General features: G+C 44.6%; 1 protein-coding gene across 4 annotated transcripts in view; it reads right to left on the bottom strand.

The window, feature by feature from the left end:
- The window catches only part of PIAS4 (protein inhibitor of activated STAT 4), a 95134-nt gene that overhangs the window by 44113 nt on the left and 32351 nt on the right, over nt 1-18670 (bottom strand). Inside the window, exon 1 of one of the 4 annotated variants that reach the window (XM_044268468.1) lies at nt 11312-11368. The exons of the other annotated variants lie outside the window; for them this stretch is intronic. Within the exon in view, the coding sequence (XP_044124403.1) occupies nt 11312-11335 (24 nt within the window). The 5' untranslated portion in view covers nt 11336-11368. Of the gene's footprint in view, nt 1-11311; nt 11369-18670 lie in introns of those variants that run through there. 4 annotated transcript variants of the gene reach the window in all.

Below are 18670 nucleotides of genomic sequence, written 5' to 3'. Positions count from 1 at the left end.
ACTCTGGACGGATCCGTTTGCCTCCGCACGGCCAGACGGGTAGTCCGTCTGCTGAATGGAGGACAGACAATGCCAGACTGATACATTCTGAGCGGATCCGCATCCACTCAGAATGCATTAGGGCTGGACGGATCCGTTCGGGGCCGCTTGTGAGAGCCTTCAAACGGAACTCACAAGCGGAGCCCCGAACGCTAATGTGAAAGTAGCCTTATTTGGTAAGGGGTACCATCTTTATGTGGACAATTTTTACACAAGTGTGCCCCTCTTCAGGCATTTGTTTTTAGAACAGATTGGCTGCTGTGGCACCGCGCGACCTAGTCGCCAGGGCTTCCCCCAACAGCTCGTTACCACCCATCTTGCAAGGGTGGGGAGAGGGCTGCATTGTGTAACGAAGAACTGCTTGCGGTGAAATGGAGAGACAAGCGTGACGTTTACATGCTTTCCTCCATTCACGCAGATACGACAATCCAAATTGAACTAGCAACCGGAGTCATTGAAAAGCCCCTCTTGGTCCACGACCATAATTTGCTCATGGGAGGGGTGGACTTCAATGGCCAGATGCTGGCTCCCTATTTACTTTCCAGCAGAACCAGACGGTGGTATAAGAAGGTTGGCTCTGTATAATAGTTTTGTTCTCTACAGTAAGGCTGGGAGAACAAGATCCTTCCTCAAGTTTCAGGAAGAGATCATAGAGAACCTGCTGTATTCAGGAGGTTCCGTGGCCCCAACCACTACTGTAGTGAGCCGTTATTGTTCTGTTCCAAAAGTTCAATAAAGTTTATAAAAGTTAATGTTCTGTTTAAATGTTATTATAAAGTTCATGTTAATAAATTTATTGTGTTGCGGCCTGGTTTTTTTCACATTTTTTTTTTTACCTTCTAGGTGGACCAACCGATGAACCAGCTGCAGTACTGATGTGCTTTCTGACAGAAGCATTGCGCTGCTGTCAGATTACACAAAAGTCGGTGTATGCGGCGCTGCAAGACGAGATTTCTCCTCTGCAGTAAAAAAAGATACGTTTGTCGAGGCTTATGAGCTGAGGGGCTGTGTTCATATGCTTTGGCAAACACTTTGTATATATAAAAATAAAAAATAAAATTATTTTTTCATCCACTTTGGATTAATATCAAAAAAGTAAAAAAAAAAAATAATATGTCAGCAGCAATGAAATACCACCAAATGAAAGCTCTATTAGTGAGAAGAAAAGGAGGTAAAATTAATTTGGGTGGTAAGTTGTATGACCGAGCAATAAACCGTAAAAGTAGTGTAGTGCAGAATTGTAAAAAGTGGTCTGGTCATTGGGGAGGGGGTTTAAGCTAGAGGACCTGTCACCTCGCCTGACATGCCCGTTTTAATTGCTTCATGCATTCCCCATGTACTACATTTTGGAGCATCTATTCTTACGGCTCTATGTTGTGCCATTCCTTTATTATTTCTACTAGAAGTGATAAATAAATTGCTAGCAGTCTGCAGTAAGAGTACAGAGGGGAGGTAACCAGGTTGAGGGGTGTACCTGCATAGTCTGAAAATGGCAGCACTGATTGGATAGAGAGTCAGACTGCAGGTACACACCCCCAACTGGTTACCTGCCCTCTGTACTCTTACTGCTAGCAATTCATTCATCACTTCTAGTGCAAATAATAAAGGAATGGCACAACAGAGCCATAAGAATAGATGCTCCAGATTTGTTAGTACGTGGGGAATGCATGAAGCAATTAACACTGGAAGGTCAGGAGAGGTGGCAGGTCCTTTTTTAAAGCAGATTATGTGCATTCTATGCTGTACTTTAGAGTAAGGGCTGTTTCACATGAGCGCGTGCGTTCCAGAAGTGCACAGTTCAACCAAAGAGGGTCCCAAAGCAAGCAATGATACTTTGTTTTTATATAAGCACAGGCAGCGTCTGTGCGTTGGCCCGGGACGGATCGAAACCCATTCAACTTAAGTGGGTCCGTGATCCGTCCACACTGCAAAAATAGAACATGTTCTATTTTATTGCGGTGTGGAGGCACGGACAGAAACACCACGGAAGCACTCTGTAGTTCCGATCTGTGCTTCCGTTTTGCATCTCAGTGATTGCGGACCCATTCAAGTGAATGGGCCCGCATCCGTGATGCAGAGTGCACACAGGCCGGTGCCAGTGTATTGCAGACCCACCTTATGCGGGCCGCAATACGGGGACACAACGTTCGCGTGCAAGAGGCTTTCTTATCACAATGTGGCAACTACAGTTCTGTAGATAAGCAATAAAATAATCATGTTGCCAGTTCACTTAACAGGAGCTGCGTTCAGGTGGGGAAATACTGCTCTCACACTCTCACTCACACACACACACACACACACACACACGTTTCCTGGAAGGAATATTGCAATCACGAAACTAGCTTTATAGTATACCTAATAAAGATTAAAAACTTCACCCAATAGAGCAAAAGATATTTAGCACTTAATACATTCAAGAATTAAACATTTTAATCAACTTTTTTTAAATGTCCTAAACGCGCTAAAAATATACATTTCTGGCCAATAAACTTTATTAAAAATGATTTTGCTGTGCTCACTAGTGAAATAGGCATCTGAAGTCTAGATGTCTATCTAGCATAGTGCTGACGTGTCAGCTGTACTGGAGCACAGATTCCACTGGGGCCACAGCCAACGCTGTACAGGCTGGAGCAGGCATCACTGCTCCTGCGTGTGCGCCCTCAAGCTTAGGTAAGCTCTGCCACAGCACATTAGTACCCTGCCTGAGCCTGCTCACCATAGCACATTTGGGATAACTTAAAAAAAAAGTTGAATACACGTTTAGTTACAATTTAAACTTTGTAATTTGTGGTCATTATTATTGGCACCCCTGAATGTCCACTCCTTTACCGATTGCCTATCCACAGTATAAGGCTACTTTCACACTTACGTTTTTTTTTGTCTGATCAGTCATGGATCAGCAAAAGGGCTTCAGTTACAGATAATACAACCTTCTGCATCAGTTATGAACAGATCCGGTTGTATCAGCTTTAACATAGCAATGACGGATCAGTCATGAACACCTTTTGTGTCAGAAAACGGATCCATGCCCATTGACTTGCATTGTGGATCATGCCGGATGCGTCTTGCTGTGCATCCCATGACGGAAAGAAAATAAAAATCGCAGCTTGCTGCGGTTCACTCTCCAGTATGGGAACACAGCTAAACGGAAAAGAATGCTTTTTGGAGATCTCCAGAGTACTGTATTTTCCGGCATATAAGACGACCCCCCAACTTTTCCAGTTGAAATATAGGGTTTGGGCTATACTCGCCGTATAAGACTACCACTCCAACAACATTTACTTTGGCATCAAGATCTGCAGGCAATTGTTGTGCAATTTTCGTCTTTTGCCTCAGTACCATACTATGCCTTTCCAAGAATCTAGTACACCAGGATGCAGTGGCCTTAAATCTGTTGCTGTGATCTGGGTTAGATTTGGCTCACTGAAGTGCAAACGTATTTTATTCTGTGTCACTACATAACCGTTTTGGCGATGCTCATTCACCATGTCTGCTACATGTTTTTCGAGTTCTGGCCAATGTGGGGTGCCTCTCCTTAATGCACACTTACCCCTTGGCATACTCTTTAATGCTTTTAATTTGCTTTCCAGTCGCAAACCATCTTTTCTGTTACTCCATATTGTCTTGCAGCCGCGCAGTTATTATGTTCCATGGCAAAGTTTACAACTTTAAATTTGAAACTGGCTTCATATTTCTTTCTTCTTGCTGGTAGAGCCATTATGGGGTCTTGACTGTTAGCCATTTGTATACTGTACTGTATGTACTGGCGCTATACTGTATGAACCGATGCAGATACTGGTGCTGTACTGTATGTACAGGTACAGTTACTAGTGTTGTACTGTATTCACCACCACATGTATCTGCTCCCCAGATAGACCCTGTTTTTTCACCACAGATAAGATGCACACCAAACTTCATTAGAGATCCGCCAACATTAGAATTGGCTGAAGTGCAGATGCTCCTGTAGAATCGCCAATCCAACCCAGTATACAACAACCAGCCAATCACAGCAAGCGATGTACCGGTATTTTCTGTGCACACTGCATACAAAGCCTGCTTGGATTGGGTGGGTCAGCTCTCCCTGCCTGCTCAGCCCTCCCTGTCTTCAAGACGATCTGAGCGGTAGTACGCAATGTGATACTGCCGGCATGAGAAAACCACTGAGAGCAGGAAGAGGGGGCTGCTTCAGGAGCGGCTGGCCGGGATGCAGCACACGGTGGCTCAGCTAGAGGGCGCCTGTCCCTGAAGCTGGAGAAGGACAGCTTCTCCAGTCTTGCTAGGAAGCAAGTTTCAGCACGCTGAATACCGGCATATGAGACGACACCCGGCGTATAAGACGACCCCCGACTCTTGAGAAGATTTTCATGTGTTAAAAAGTAGTCTTATACGCAGGAATATACAGTACTTGGCATCCCAGCTTCAATAGTTCAAAATGTTATCAAGAACCTTACAGGACGTGGTGGAAAAGGGAAAAGTGGCCAAAACCCTATGAAAGATGGTTCAAAATGTGGCTAAGAACCTTCAAACAAACAACATCCAAACTGCTGGCTGAGCTGGAGACTTCTGGAATTATGGTTTCAACCCATAATATATGCCACAAATTAAACGAAACAAGGTTCTATGGGTGAAGGCATAAAAAGACTGAACTTTGACAAGTTAGATGTTCTTTGGACAAATGCAACCAGAGCTCCTTTGCTGTGTATGCCAGCATTAGGTTTACATACAGTGGGGCAAAAAAGTATTTAGTCAGCCAACAATTGTGCAAGTCCTCCCACTTAAAAGGATTAGAGGCCTGTAATTTTCATCATAGGTACACTTCAATTATGAGAGACAGAATGAGGGGAAAGAATACATGAAAATGACATTGTAGGATTTCTAATGAATTGGTAAATTCCTCAGTAAAATACAGCATTTTTCGCCCAATAAGACGCACTTTTTCCTCCCAAAAAATGGGAGGAAAATGCCCCTGCTTCTTATGGGGCGAATGAGACATGTTTAACATCGCTGGCTGCGGCAGGGCGGTGCAGTCACTGTACTATAGCCCCGCCGCTCCACTGCTACACAAATATAAAATGTATTATTCAATTAAAAGTTATTAAACATGCCCCCCCTCACTCCTAATAGTACCGTATATCCTAATTGCTTCCGTACAATGCCGGCCGCGTAACACCCTGATGTCACGTGCCTGCGCCGCCTACTTTATGAATGAAGTAGGCGGCGCAGGCAAGTGACGTCAGTGAGTGACGCGCCGGCCGCCCGGCCTGCATTATACAGAAGCAGTTAGTACCGTATATCCTATTAGGAGTGAGGGGGGCACTTTTAATTGAATAATACATTTTATATTTGTATACTGGGGGGCGGGGGGGGGGGGGGGGGACGACTACAGAATCTGTGGATGGCACAGTTAAGGGGTGTTAGTCCCCCCCCCATAGTGTCCGTCATCCACAGACCACCATTAGTTCTAAATCCACCAAAAGCACACCTTTTGGTTAAAAAAAAATATATTTTTTCTTATTTTCCTCCCCAAAAATCTAGGTGCGTCTTATAGAGCGAAAAATAGGTTAAGTATTTGGTCACCTACAAACAAGCAAGATTTCTGGCTTTCACACACCTGTAACTTCTTTAAAGAGAACCTTTCACGGATCCTGATATGGTGAACTAAGTATACAGACATGTAGAGCGGCGCCCGGGGATCTCACTGCACTTACTATTATCCCTGGGCGCCGCTCCGTTCTCCTGCTATGCCCTAGGGTATCTTTGTTTACCAAGTTATAGTAGGCAGAGATTTTAGTCACTAAGTTATACAGGGAGTGCAGAATTATTAGGCAAGTTGTATTTTTGAGGATTAATTTTATTATTGAACGACCATGTTCTCAATGAACCCAAAAAACTCATTAATATCAAAGCTGAATATTTTTGGAAGTAGTTTTTAGTTTGTTTTTACTTTTAGCTATTTTAGGGGGATATCTGTGTGTGCAGGTGACTATTACTGTGCATAATTATTAGGCAACTTAAAAAACTAATATATACCCATTTCAATTATTTATTTTTACCAGTGAAACCAATATAACATCTCAACATTCACAAATAGACATTTCTGACATTCAAAAACAAATCAGTGACCAATATAGCCACCTTTCTTTGCAAGGACACTCAAAAGCCTGCCATCCATGGATTCTGTCAGTGTTTTGATCTGTTCACCATCAACATTGCGTGCAGCAGCAACCACAGCCTCCCAGACACTGTTCAGAGAGGTGTACTGTTTTCCCTCCTCGTAAATCTCACATTTGATGATGGACCACAGGTTCTCAATGGGGTTCAGATCAGGTGAACAAGGAGGCCATGTCATTAGATTTTCTTCTTTTATACCCTTTCTTGCCAGCCACGCTGTGGAGTACTTGGATGCGTGTGATGGAGCATTGTCCTGCATGAAAATCATGTTTTTCTTGAAGGATGCAGACTTCTTCCTGTACCACTGCTTGAAGAGGGTGTCTTCCAGAAACTGGCAGTAGGACTGGGAGTTGAGCTTGACTCCATCCTCAACCCGAAAAGGCCCCACAAGCTCATCTTTGATGATACCAGCCCAAACCAGTACTCCACCTCCACCTTGCTGGCGTCTGAGTCGGACTGGAGCTCTCTGCCCTTTACCAATCCAGCCACGGGCCCATCAAGACTCACTCATTTCATCAGTCCATAAAACCTTAGAAAAATCAGTCTTGAGATATTTCTTGGCCCAGTCTTGACGTTTCAGCTTGTGTGTCTTGTTCAGTGGTGGTCGTCTTTCAGCCTCTCTTACCTTGGCCATGTCTCTGAGTATTGCACACCTTGTGCTTTTGGGCACTCCAGTGATGTTGCAGCTCTGAAATATGGCCAAACTGGTGGCAAGTGGCATCTTGGCAGCTGCACGCTTGACTTTTCTCAGTTCATGGGCAGTTATTTTGCGCCTTGGTTTTTCCACACGCTTCTTGCGACCCTGTTGACTATTTTGAATAAAACGCTTGATTGTTCGATGATCACGCTTCAGAAGCTTTGCAATTTTAAGAGTGCTGCATTCCTCTGCAAGATATCTCACTATTTTTGACTTTTCTGAGTCTGTCAAGTCCTTCTTTTGACCCATTTTGCCAAAGGAAAGGAAGTTGCCTAATAATTATGCACACCTGATATAGGGTGTTGATGTCATTAGACCACACCCCTTCTCATTACAGAGATGCACATCACCGAATATGCTTAATTGGTAGTAGGCTTTCGAGCCTATACAGCTTGGAGTAAGACAACATGCATAAAGAGGATGAGGTGGTCAAAATACTCATTTGCCTAATAATTCTGCACTCCCTGTAGTAGGCGGAGTCTGCCCTTGTTCTGCTGTAGCACTGGCTGTAGAACTAGTGCCGGAAGTTTCTGTATAGAAAATTTATTTTCATTGGAGCGCTCCAATCTTTCAAAAGTATTCATCTGTAAAGAGGCCTCATTTATTTTGATAAAGGGGGAGCTATCAGCTGGTTACGCCAGACGTGTTTCGGGGACCTCTGAGGAAGGGGTAAGAGGTCCCTGAAACGCATCTGGCGTAACCAGCTGATAGCTCCCCCTTTATCAAAATAAACGAGGCCTCTTTACAGATGATATGAAAATCTGTGAATACTTTTGAAAGATTGGAGCGCTCCAATGAAAATAAATTTTCTATACAGAAACTTCCGACACTAGTTCCCGCGATACAAATCACGAGCTAGAAGAAAGTCACAGACCACGTGACTTGCTGGCGTTTGAGATACCAAAACTTTGGACATCAGTTCTCACGTTACCTCGCTACAAACCACGAGCTAAAGGGAAAGTCAGACCACGTGATCCATTGGTGTCTGAACAACGCGGGATTACGCACGTAACAGCGGAACGAAAGTCGGGTATGTCGTATCAGTTTTGCGAATTACCTGGGTCAAGGTAAGATTCAGATTTTCTACCTTTAGTGCACAGAGCACTTTATTCATCAACAGCTTCTATAAAATCGGGTCTGGACAGACTTTCTAAAGAGTTCTCGGGAGCCCATACCGTCACCAAGCTCTTTTAAATTTGTTGACACACACATACACAGTTGCAAGAAAAAAGTATGTGAACCCTTTGGAATGATAAAGATTTCTGCACAAATTGGTCATAAAATGTGATCTGATCTTCATCTAAGTCACAACAATAGACACAGTCTCAGTCTGCTTAAACTAATAACACACAAAGAATTAAATGTTACCATGCTTTTATTGAACACACCATGTAAAACATTCACAGTGCAGGTGGAAAAAGAATGTGAACCCTTGGATTTAATAACTGGTTGACCCTCCTTTGACAGCAATAACTTCAACCAAACGTTTCCTGTAGTTGCAGATCAGATGTGCACAACGGTCAGGAGTAATTCTTGACCATTCTTCTTTACAGAACTGTTTCAGTTCAGCAATATTCTTGGGGTGTCTGGTGTGAATCGCTTCCTTGAGGTCATGCCACAGCATCTCAATCGGATTGAGGTCAGGACTCTGACTGGGCCACTCCAGGAGGTGTATTTTCTTCTGTTTAAGCCATTCTGTTTATTTACTTCTATGCTTTGGGTCGTTGTCCTGTTGCAACACCCATCTTCTGTTAAGCTTCAGCTGATGGACAGATGGCCTTAAGTTCTCCTGCAAAATGTCTTGATAAACTTGGGAATTCATTTTTCCTTCGATGATAGCAATCCGTCCAGGACCTGAGACAGCAAAGCAGACCCAAACCATGATGCCCCCACCACCATACTCCACAGTTGGGATGAGGTTTTGATGTTGGTGTGCTGTGCCTCTTTTTCTCCAAACATAGTGTTGTGTGTTTCTTCCAAACAACTCAACTTTGGTTACATCTGTCCACAGAATATTTTGCCAGTACTGCTGTGGAACAGCCAGGTGCTCTTGTGCAAAATGTAAACATGCAGCAATGTTTTTTTTGGACAGCAGTGGCTTCCTCTGTGGTATCCTCCCATGAAATCCATTCTTGTTTAGTGTTTTTTTTTACGTATCTTAGATTTGCTAACAGGGATGTTAGCATATGCCAGAGACTTTTGTAAGTCTGTAGCTGACACTCTAGGATTATTCTTCACCTCATTGAGCAGTCTGCACTGTGCTCTTGCTGTCATCTTTACAGGACGGCCACTCCTAGGGAGAGTAGCAGCAGTGCTGAGCTTTCTCCATTTATAGACAATTTGTCTTACCGTGGACTGATGAACAGCAAGGCTTTTGGAGATACTTTTATAACCCTTTCCAGCTTCATGCAAGTCAACAATTCTTAATCGTAGGTCTTCTGAGAGCTCTTTTGTGCGAGGCATCATTCACATCAGGCAATGCTTCTTGTGAAAATCAAACCAAGAACTGGTGTGTTTTATATAGGGCAGGGCAGCTTTAACCAACACCTCCAATCTCATCGATTGGACTCCAGTTGGCCGACTCCTCACTCCAATTAGCTCTTGGAGATGTCATTAGTCTAGGGGTTCACATACTTTTTCCACCTGCGATGTGAATGTTTACATGGTGTGTTCAATAAAAACATGATAACATTTAATTCTCTCTTTGTGTGTTATTAGTTTAAGCAGACTGATTGTCTATTGTTGTGACTTGATGAAGATCAGATCCCATTTTATGACCAATTTGTGCAGAAAGCCATATCATTCCAAAGGGTTCACATACTTTTCCTTGCAAAAAAATTATATATATATATATATATATATATATATATATATATATATATAATCTCTTGCATAAAGGAAAGCCATATAAAGGAACTTTCATTCGATTTATTCTATAGAAGGAACCCAATATTGTATTCTCCTATGAAGTATCATATACCATTGTTGCAGTTTTATTAGTTTGTTTCAAATCACAGATCCTATTTATTTTACATTTAGGTTTTTATAATCATGTATTTTGGTGATTTTATTGTTATTTGAGTTTTGTGTATTAAATAGTGTGATCACTTTATATTGCATATTTTACCGCACAGAGTGCCAATCCAACTTATTTCCAATATTCTCTTCTGTACGGGTGATAGTTTTTTGGCCTAGAGCACCTGGTCCCTGTCACATAGGAGTGAGCTATTCCTATTACTTCTTTTTCCAAAGAAAAAGGAAGACATACAAGACCACTGATAATGTCCCTCGATCTGGAGCTCTACGCAAGATCTCACCCCGTGGGGTCAAAATGATCACAAGAACGATGAGCAAAAATCCCACAACCACACGGGGGGGGGGGGGGGACACCTAGTGAACGACCTACAGAGTGCTGGGACCAAAGTAACAAAGGCTACAATCAGTAACACACTACGCCGCAAGGGATTCAAAACCTGCAGTGCCAGACGTGTCTCCCTGCTTAAGCCGGTATATGTCCGGGCCTGCCTGAAGTTTGCTAGAGGGCAATTGGATGAACCAGAGGAGGATTGGGAATATGTCATAAGGTCAGATGAAACCAAAGTAGAACGTTTTGGTAAAAAGTCAACTTGTTTTTTGGAGGAGAAAGAATGCCGAGTTGCATCCAAAGAACACCATACCTACTGTGAAGCATGGGTGGGTGGAAACATCATGCTTTGGGGCTGTTTTTCTGCCAAAGGGACCAGGACGACTGATCGTGTAAAGGAAAGAATGAATGGTGCCATGTATCGTGAGATTTTGAATGAAAACCTCCTTCCATCAGCAAGGGCATTGAAGATTAAAACTGTCTGGGTCTTTTCAGCATGACAACGAACCCAAACACACCGCCCAGGCAACGAAGGAGTGGCTTCGTAAGAAGCATTTCAAGGCCCTGGAGTGACCTAGCCAGTCTCCAGATTTCAACTCCATAGAAAACCTTTGGAGGGAGTTAAAAGTCCATGTTTCCCAGCGACAGCCCCAAAACATCACTGCTCTAGAGAAGATCTGCATGGAGGAATGGGCCAAAATACCAGCAACAATGTGTGAAAACCTTGTGAAGACTTACAGAAAACATTTGACCTCAGTCACTGCCAAAGGGTTTATAACAAAGTATTGAGATGAACTTTTGTTATTGACCAAATACTTCATTTCCACCATAATCCGCAAATAAATTCTTTAAAAATCAGACAGTGATTTTCAGGATTTTTCTCTCATTATGTATCTTATAGTTGAGGTATACCTATGATGAAACTTACAGGCCTCATCTTTTTAAGTGGGAAAACTTGCACAATTGGTAGCTGACTAAATGATTTTTTGCCCCACTGTATGACAAAATGAAGTCTATAAAGAAATGTGTAACCTACTCACAGTGAAACATGGTGGATGATCCATAATGTGAGACTGCTTTGCTGCCTCTTGTACTGGAGGCCTAGAATACGTTGAAGTTTGAGTTTAGCTATAATGAGTGCAGATTAAGCCAGAGCAGTTCCATGACAAAGTCAGTGTAAAACAAGAAATTCTGCTTATCTGCAAAAGGGAAATCTTTAGAAAAATTAAAATTGGATTACACTCATCAGTAATAGTTTTAGGGCTGCAACGATTAATCGATGTAATCGATTATATTCGATAACTGGATTCGTTGACGACGAATCCAGTTATCGAATAATCGCCGATTCGTTGCTATTCGGGCGGGCGCTGCATCTTTATTTTACCTTTTTACAATGACGCTCCCGCTCCTGTAACAGCCAGGCAGAGCGGACGGCGGCGTAACGTCACTCACTCACGTGACACGCCTGCTCCGCCTCCTTCATTCATGAAGTGGGCGGAGCAGGCGCGTCACGTGATTGAGTGACGTTACGCCGCCGTCCGCTCTGCCTGGCTGTTACAGGAGCGTCATTGTAAAAAGGTAAAATAAAGATGCAAGCATCGGGGCCGGGGATCTGTCTATGGCACTGCTATGGGGAGGGGGGGTCTGTGCACTGTTATGAGGAAAGGGATCTGTGCACTGTTATGCCCATAACAGTGCACATATCCCCCTCTCCATAACTACGCCGTCCACAGACCCCCCTCTCCATAACTACGCCGTCCACAGACCCCCCTCTCCATAACTACGCCGTCCACAGACCCCCCTCTCCATAACTACGCCGTCCACAGACCCCCCTCTCCATAACTACGCCGTCCACAGACCCCCCTCTCCATAACTACGCCGTCCACAGACCCCCCTCTCCATAACTACGCCGTCCACAGACCCCCCTCTCCATAACTACGCCGTCCACAGACCCCCCTCTCCATAACTACGCCGTCCACAGATCCCCCTCTCCATAACTACGCCGTCCACAGACCCCCCTCTCCATAACTACGCCGTCCACAGATCCCCCATAATAGTGTCGTCCACAGATCCCCCATAATAGTGTCGTCCACAGATCCCCCATAATAGTGTCGTCCACAGATCCCCCATAATAGTGTCGTCCACAGATCCCCCATAATAGTGTCGTCCACAGATCCCCCATAATAGTGTCGTCCACAGATCCCCCATAATAGTGTCGTCCACAGATCCCCCATAATAGTGTCGTCCACAGATCCCCCATAATAGTGTCGTCCACAGATCCCCCATAATAGTGTCGTCCACAGATCCCCCATAATAGTGTCGTCCACAGATCCCCCATAATAGTGTCGTCCACAATTTGTTTTAATATGGCCTTTGAACATAATTTTTCAAGTAAGATCATATAAACCTCTCTGTTTTGTAATTTTGTCGTTTTTTCCGATTAATCGATTAATCGTAGTATTTAATCGGCAACTAATCGATTATTCAAATAATCGTTAGCTGCAGCCCTAAATAGTTTTTCTTGAAACCTATGACAGCACCCCTGGAGAGACCGCTTCCTCCTCTGGACAGGAAACAGGAACCAGAGGGGGTCCCTCCCCTCCACCGCAGGCCTTTCTCAAGAACTAACACATCTTAACTTTTTTTTTTCCCGTAAACACTCCCCCGCTTCACTTAATTCATGTCACGGTTCGCAGCATCGCTCACGAAATCCCGCGCCTGCGCCGTTCACTTCTGTATTCGGCGCAGTGAGTGAATGATGCGCTCCTGGTGCCCGATTCCTCACTGCGCTGACTACATTACAGTGAGGAAGCCGGCACCAGGAGAGTGGCCTTCACTCACTGCGCCAAATACAGAAGTGAACGGCACAGGATTTCGTGAGCGATGCTGCGAACCGTGACATCAAGAGGAGCGGGGCGGGCAGAACAGGGGACCTGGGCGAAATAAAGGGCGACTAGACGGAGCCTCTAGGTGCAGATTTCACTCCCCCATAGCACCTAGAGGCTCATTAGTATATTATAAGAGTGCTTATTTATTATTACAGCTGCAGGGAGAAATTTAAAAAACATACTGTTATGCTAATGAAAGTCAGCTACATAACAGTATTTCTGGTGGTAGAAACCCTTTAAACCCTTCTTATTAAATCTAGGATGGAAAGATCTCCTAGGGGGTTGACTAGCAGAGGGAAAACCTTTTTTCTTGTCGGAAGCCTTTTCTAAAAAGGTTGTCAAGGACTGGGCCAAACAAAAACTCACCCTGACACGGGAAAGTGCAAAGCTTAGCCTTAGAGGTAGTGTCCCCATTCTAGCCCTTTAGCCAAATAGCCCTACGGGCAGAGTTTGATAAGGTTGAAGCCCTAGCAGAGAACCTCAAGGAATCCACAGAGGCATCAGCCAAGAAATCTAGGGCATTGTTTATAATTGGAAAGGAGGTAAGCAATTGCTCCCTAGGGGTACCCCTTTAAATGTGGGCCTCTAACTCTCCCATCCACACCTTTAGGCCTCATGCACACGACTTTTTTCACGGTCCGCAAAAACGGGGTCCGTGACCGTTTTTTCGTCCGTGGGTCTTCCTTGATTTTTGGAGGATCCACGGACATGAAAAAAAGTCGTTTTGGTGTCCGCCTGGCGGTGTGGCGCCAAACGGATCCGTCCTGAATAACAATGCAAGTCAATGGAGACGGATCCGTTTGACGTTGACACAATATGGTGCCATTTCAAACAGATCCGTCCCCATTGACTTTCAATGTAAAGTCTGGAGTTCTTTTATACCATCGGATTGGAGTTTTCTCCAATCCCATGGTATATTTTAACGTGAAGCGTCCCCATCACCATGGGAACGCCTCTATGTTAGAATATAAAATCACCGAAGTACGACCACCTAAAATTTAACTTTTATTCTGGTCAGTTAAAAAATATATATTAATTCCCTAAAGGAAGAAGAATACTACAACAAAACACGACAAAGACAAAATACAATTAACACACGAAAGAGCAGGACCAGGCAAGCACATCAAAATTGGAGGGAGAAAGGGGAGGAACGCATCAGGGCAACCCGTGCCATGACCATATCTGTCCCTGCAATATCCCTTTAAATCTCCTCAGCCCGGAGATGTGTCTTGATGGTAGACACACTCCGTCCGCGTGCCTGTGCTGTCTGTCCTTATAATGCCCTTTATATACTATCCCATATGGATATTTGGGCAATAGTATAAAAATTGGATATTGGTTTTACATTTACGTGTCCCGCGGGACACGTAAATGTAAAACCAATATCCAATTTTTATACTATTGCCCAAATATCCATATGGGATAGTATATAAAGGGCATTATAAGGACAGACAGCACAGGCACGCGGACGGAGTGTGTCTACCATCAAGACACATCTCCGGGCTGAGGAGATTTAAAGGGATATTGCAGGGACAGATATGGTCATGGCACGGGTTGCCCTGATGCGTTCCTCCCCTTTCTCCCTCCAATTTTGATGTGCTTGCCTGGTCCTGCTCTTTCGTGTGTTAATTGTATTTTGTCTTTGTCGTGTTTTGTTGTAGTATTCTTCTTCCTTTAGGGAATTAATATATATTTTTTAACTGACCAGAATAAAAGTTAAATTTTAGGTGGTCGTACTTCGGTGATTTGATAAAGTAGTTCTACGACTACCCTTTGTATCTAGATTTAGAGCATTATGTTAGAATATACTGTCGGATATGAGCTACATCGTGAAACTCAGATCCAACAGTATATTCTAACAGAGGCGTTCCCATGGTGATGGGGACGCTTCAGGTTAGAATATACAAAAAAACTGTGTACATGACTGCCCCTTGCTGCAGCAGCCAGAACCCCCCCCCGGTTTTTAACTCATTGGTGGCCAGTGCCAGGCAGCAGGGGGCAGTCATGTACACAGTTCGTTGTATATTCTAACTAGAAGCGTCCCCATCACCATGGGAACGCCTCTGTTAGAATATACTGTCGGATCTGAGTTTTCACGAAGTGAAAACTCCGCTATGAAAGCTTTTATGCAGACGGATCTTCGGATCCGTCTGTATAAAAGTAACCTACGGCCACGGATCACGGACACGGATGCCAATCTTGTGTGCATCCATGTTCTTTCACAGACCCATTGACTTGAATGGGTCCGTGAACCGTTGTCCGTCAAAAAAAAATAGGACAGGTCATATTTTTTTGACGGACAGGATACACGGATCACAGTCTCTGCTGCAAAACGGTGCATTTTCCGATTTTTCCACGGACCCGGATGCACACAACGGCCGTGTGCATGAGGCCTTAGGGAGATAGTGACAAAGGTAGCAGCAATAGCAGGTTGAAAAGCTGCTGCAGAGGCCTCCCAATTTTTCTTTAGGGAACCCATATCTTCAAAGGGTAGAGAATTTTTCTGGGACATCTTAGTCACAGGAGCATCCAGCTTTGGGGCCCTATCCCTGGCGGCAGAGACCTCTTCAAGCTTATATTTCCATTTAACAGAGGAAGGAACGAAAAACTTCTTATCTGGTCTCTTCCATTCCCTAGCGATTACCGCCTGAATGTTCTTATGTACATAAAACACCTTCCTCTTTCTAGGACCTAGGCCCTCAAACAGTCTTGCACCGATTGCTGAGGTCTTTGTTCATCCAATCCCATAGTAGCTCTAAACGCCTTGCCTAGGGAGTTAGCATTCTCAGTATGCATCAGCGGTATGCATCTTCAGTATGTCCTCAGAAGAACCGTCCGATGACAAACACTCTTCTTCCTCCAACCCAGATAGCATATCGCTGTCACTAGAGCGGGAATCTTTAGATACAGCAGCAGAAGTACCTGGGCGACATTTAATCAATCCGCTAACCGACTCTGACCTCAACCCCGATCATCTGCTTAAAGGGCCCGTTTACCCTAACGTGTGCTGCCCGTTGCTGTATTGCAGACCGCATTTGTGGATGCGCAATACACAGGCACCGTTACGTGGCCATTCCACATCACGGATGATTCATTTCAATGGGTCCACAAAGCCGAAGATGTGAAACGGTGCGAAACTAAACACTACGGGGTGCTTACTGGGGTTCTGCTCTTCCACACCGCAAAAAGATAGAACTTGCTTTATCTTTTTGCGGAACGGAAGGATCGCGGACCCATTCAAGTGAATGGGTCTGCGATCCCCATGCGCCTGCCCCACAGACTGAGCATTGAGGAACGCAATTTGCGGTCTACAGCACGGGCTTCACACGTTCGTGTGAATGAGCCCTAATACTGCTCATCAAGGATGGTGCTTCCTCCTCCATTAACTTGCTGACACATCCTTTACAAAGGGGTTTAGCCCATGCAGAAGGTAGTTTCTTTTTACAAACCGCACACCCCCTCTTTAGCTCTGGGAGGTCTTCCTGGAAGACTCAGACACAAAACATAACCCCATAAACAATACCAAATTAAAATCTGCTGAGGAATGACCCCTCTTACCCCACCATGGTACTGATGTATCATTAGTGGTCTCGGCACGCTGAAACTGCTCCATTCCTTACACAACAAACTCAGCTGTAATGGGAAACTGCCAGCTCTTCAGTCCGCATGGCAGCGAGATGGCTGGGCATTTTGTCCTCGGCGCACGCTGCCGGCTCCCTCCCCTTCCGGTCCACAGCATTGGCTTCCTCCCACCACCGCATCCGGAAGTGCAGAGACACACAGGCCGGTGGCAGAACATGTGAACACATCTGCAGAAGACCCAGAAGGTACAAACCACGCCCCCCCCCCAGTTCCTGGGAACAGAAGGTGAGGGACAGACTCTGGAGCCCAGACTTAGCAGCAGCTCCCCATGGAGTCTTAAGGCGCTCGGGGTAACCTTCCTCACTTGCATAAATTGCAGGGGTCCCCGCAGCTTTAATAGTGTATCGGTTATCCGATTTCTTCCTACCTCTTAGGACAGGAAACCGAAATTGGAGGTGGAGGGGGGGACCCCTCTTAAAAAAGGCGTTCTGGTTCCTGTCCAGAGGAGGAGGCGGTCTCTCCAGGGGTGCCGTCATAGGCGAAAGAGAAAAACTGTTGAAATGCTTTAATAAAGACCAACTGAGAAAATAACTTTAGCCCAAAATTTGTAGAATGCAATGATAATAAAGCCCCCCCAAGTGTCAATAGCCATCAAAAATATATTTGATAAACCAATCCTATCAGCTTTCTTATAAATTCTGCTGTGTTGTTGTTCCTCTGTCATTCCTCACAGTCATTTATGAAGGCACTGAGCTGTGTATTTGCCTCTGAATGGAACTTACCTCATACACACAAGTTGAAGTATCGGACTGACCTCCTGATGAAGCCAGCTCTGTGGCGAAACGAACGTTGAGGTACTTTTCACCGAGTGGAGTTGACCAGCTTTTATCATGGGTAGGGACGTTCCGTATCTTTGCACTTTTGCTGGTTGTTTGGCCTGTAAATGTTCTTGTTTGGACTGTGTTATTACCTTAGCATTATAGTGGTAGCAATTCGTTGATTTGTGAATGTGCCATTCCAGCCTATACCATTATTATAGGGCTTCTGTCACCCCCCAAAACTCATTTTGCATTTTTGGACATATTAAAATCCTTATTGGACGACTATTCCCTATATAGGGACCTTGTTTTCATATTTAAAAAAAAAAAAAAAAACACACGATCTTTTAAAATATGCAAATGACTTCACTACCAGCAAGTAGGGCGTCTACTTGCTGGTAGCCGCCACATCCTCCTTTAAAAAAAAACGCCCCCTCCTCCTCCGGCTGGCCCTGTCTGCAATTCAAATCCTGTGCCTGCGTCTTACAAGTCTTTATTCGGCGCAGGCGCTCTGAGAGTAGGACGCTCGCTTCCTCAGTGCGTCTGCGCCAATGACGTCACCTCTAAACACAAAAGAGAAGACGTTATCGGCGCAGGCGCACTGAGGAAGCGAGCGTCCTTCTCTCAGAGCGCCTGCGCCGAATGAAGACTTGTAAGGCGCAAGCGCGGGATTTAAATTGCAGACCGGGCCAGCCGGAGGAGGAGAGCGCTTGCTGGGCCTGTCAATCAGCAGGAGGAGGGGGCGTTTTTTTTTTAAAGGAGGATGTGGCGGCTACCAGCAAGTAGACTCCCTACTTGCTGGTAGTGAAGTCGTTTGCATATTTGAAAAGATTGTTTTTTAATGAAACCAAGCCACAGAGCAAGGTAAGAGCCCTATATAGGGAATAGTCGTCCAATAAGGATTTTAATATGCCCAAAAGTGAAAAATTAGTTTTGGGGGTGACAGAAGCCCTTTAAGTTGCTGCTTTTATGCTATGGGGTACATTACTGTGTGTGTGTGTGTGTGTGTGTGTGTGTGTGTGTGTGTGTGTGTGTGTGTGTGTGTGTGTGTGTGTGTGTGTGTGTGTATATATACACACATACATATATACACATACATATATACACACAC

This window comes from Bufo gargarizans, chromosome 1 (assembly GCF_014858855.1).
Source record: "Bufo gargarizans isolate SCDJY-AF-19 chromosome 1, ASM1485885v1, whole genome shotgun sequence".
NCBI lineage: Eukaryota > Metazoa > Chordata > Amphibia > Anura > Bufonidae > Bufo > Bufo gargarizans.
Note: the sequence above shows the minus strand (reverse complement) of the source record. Positions and strands in the feature narration are given on the sequence as shown.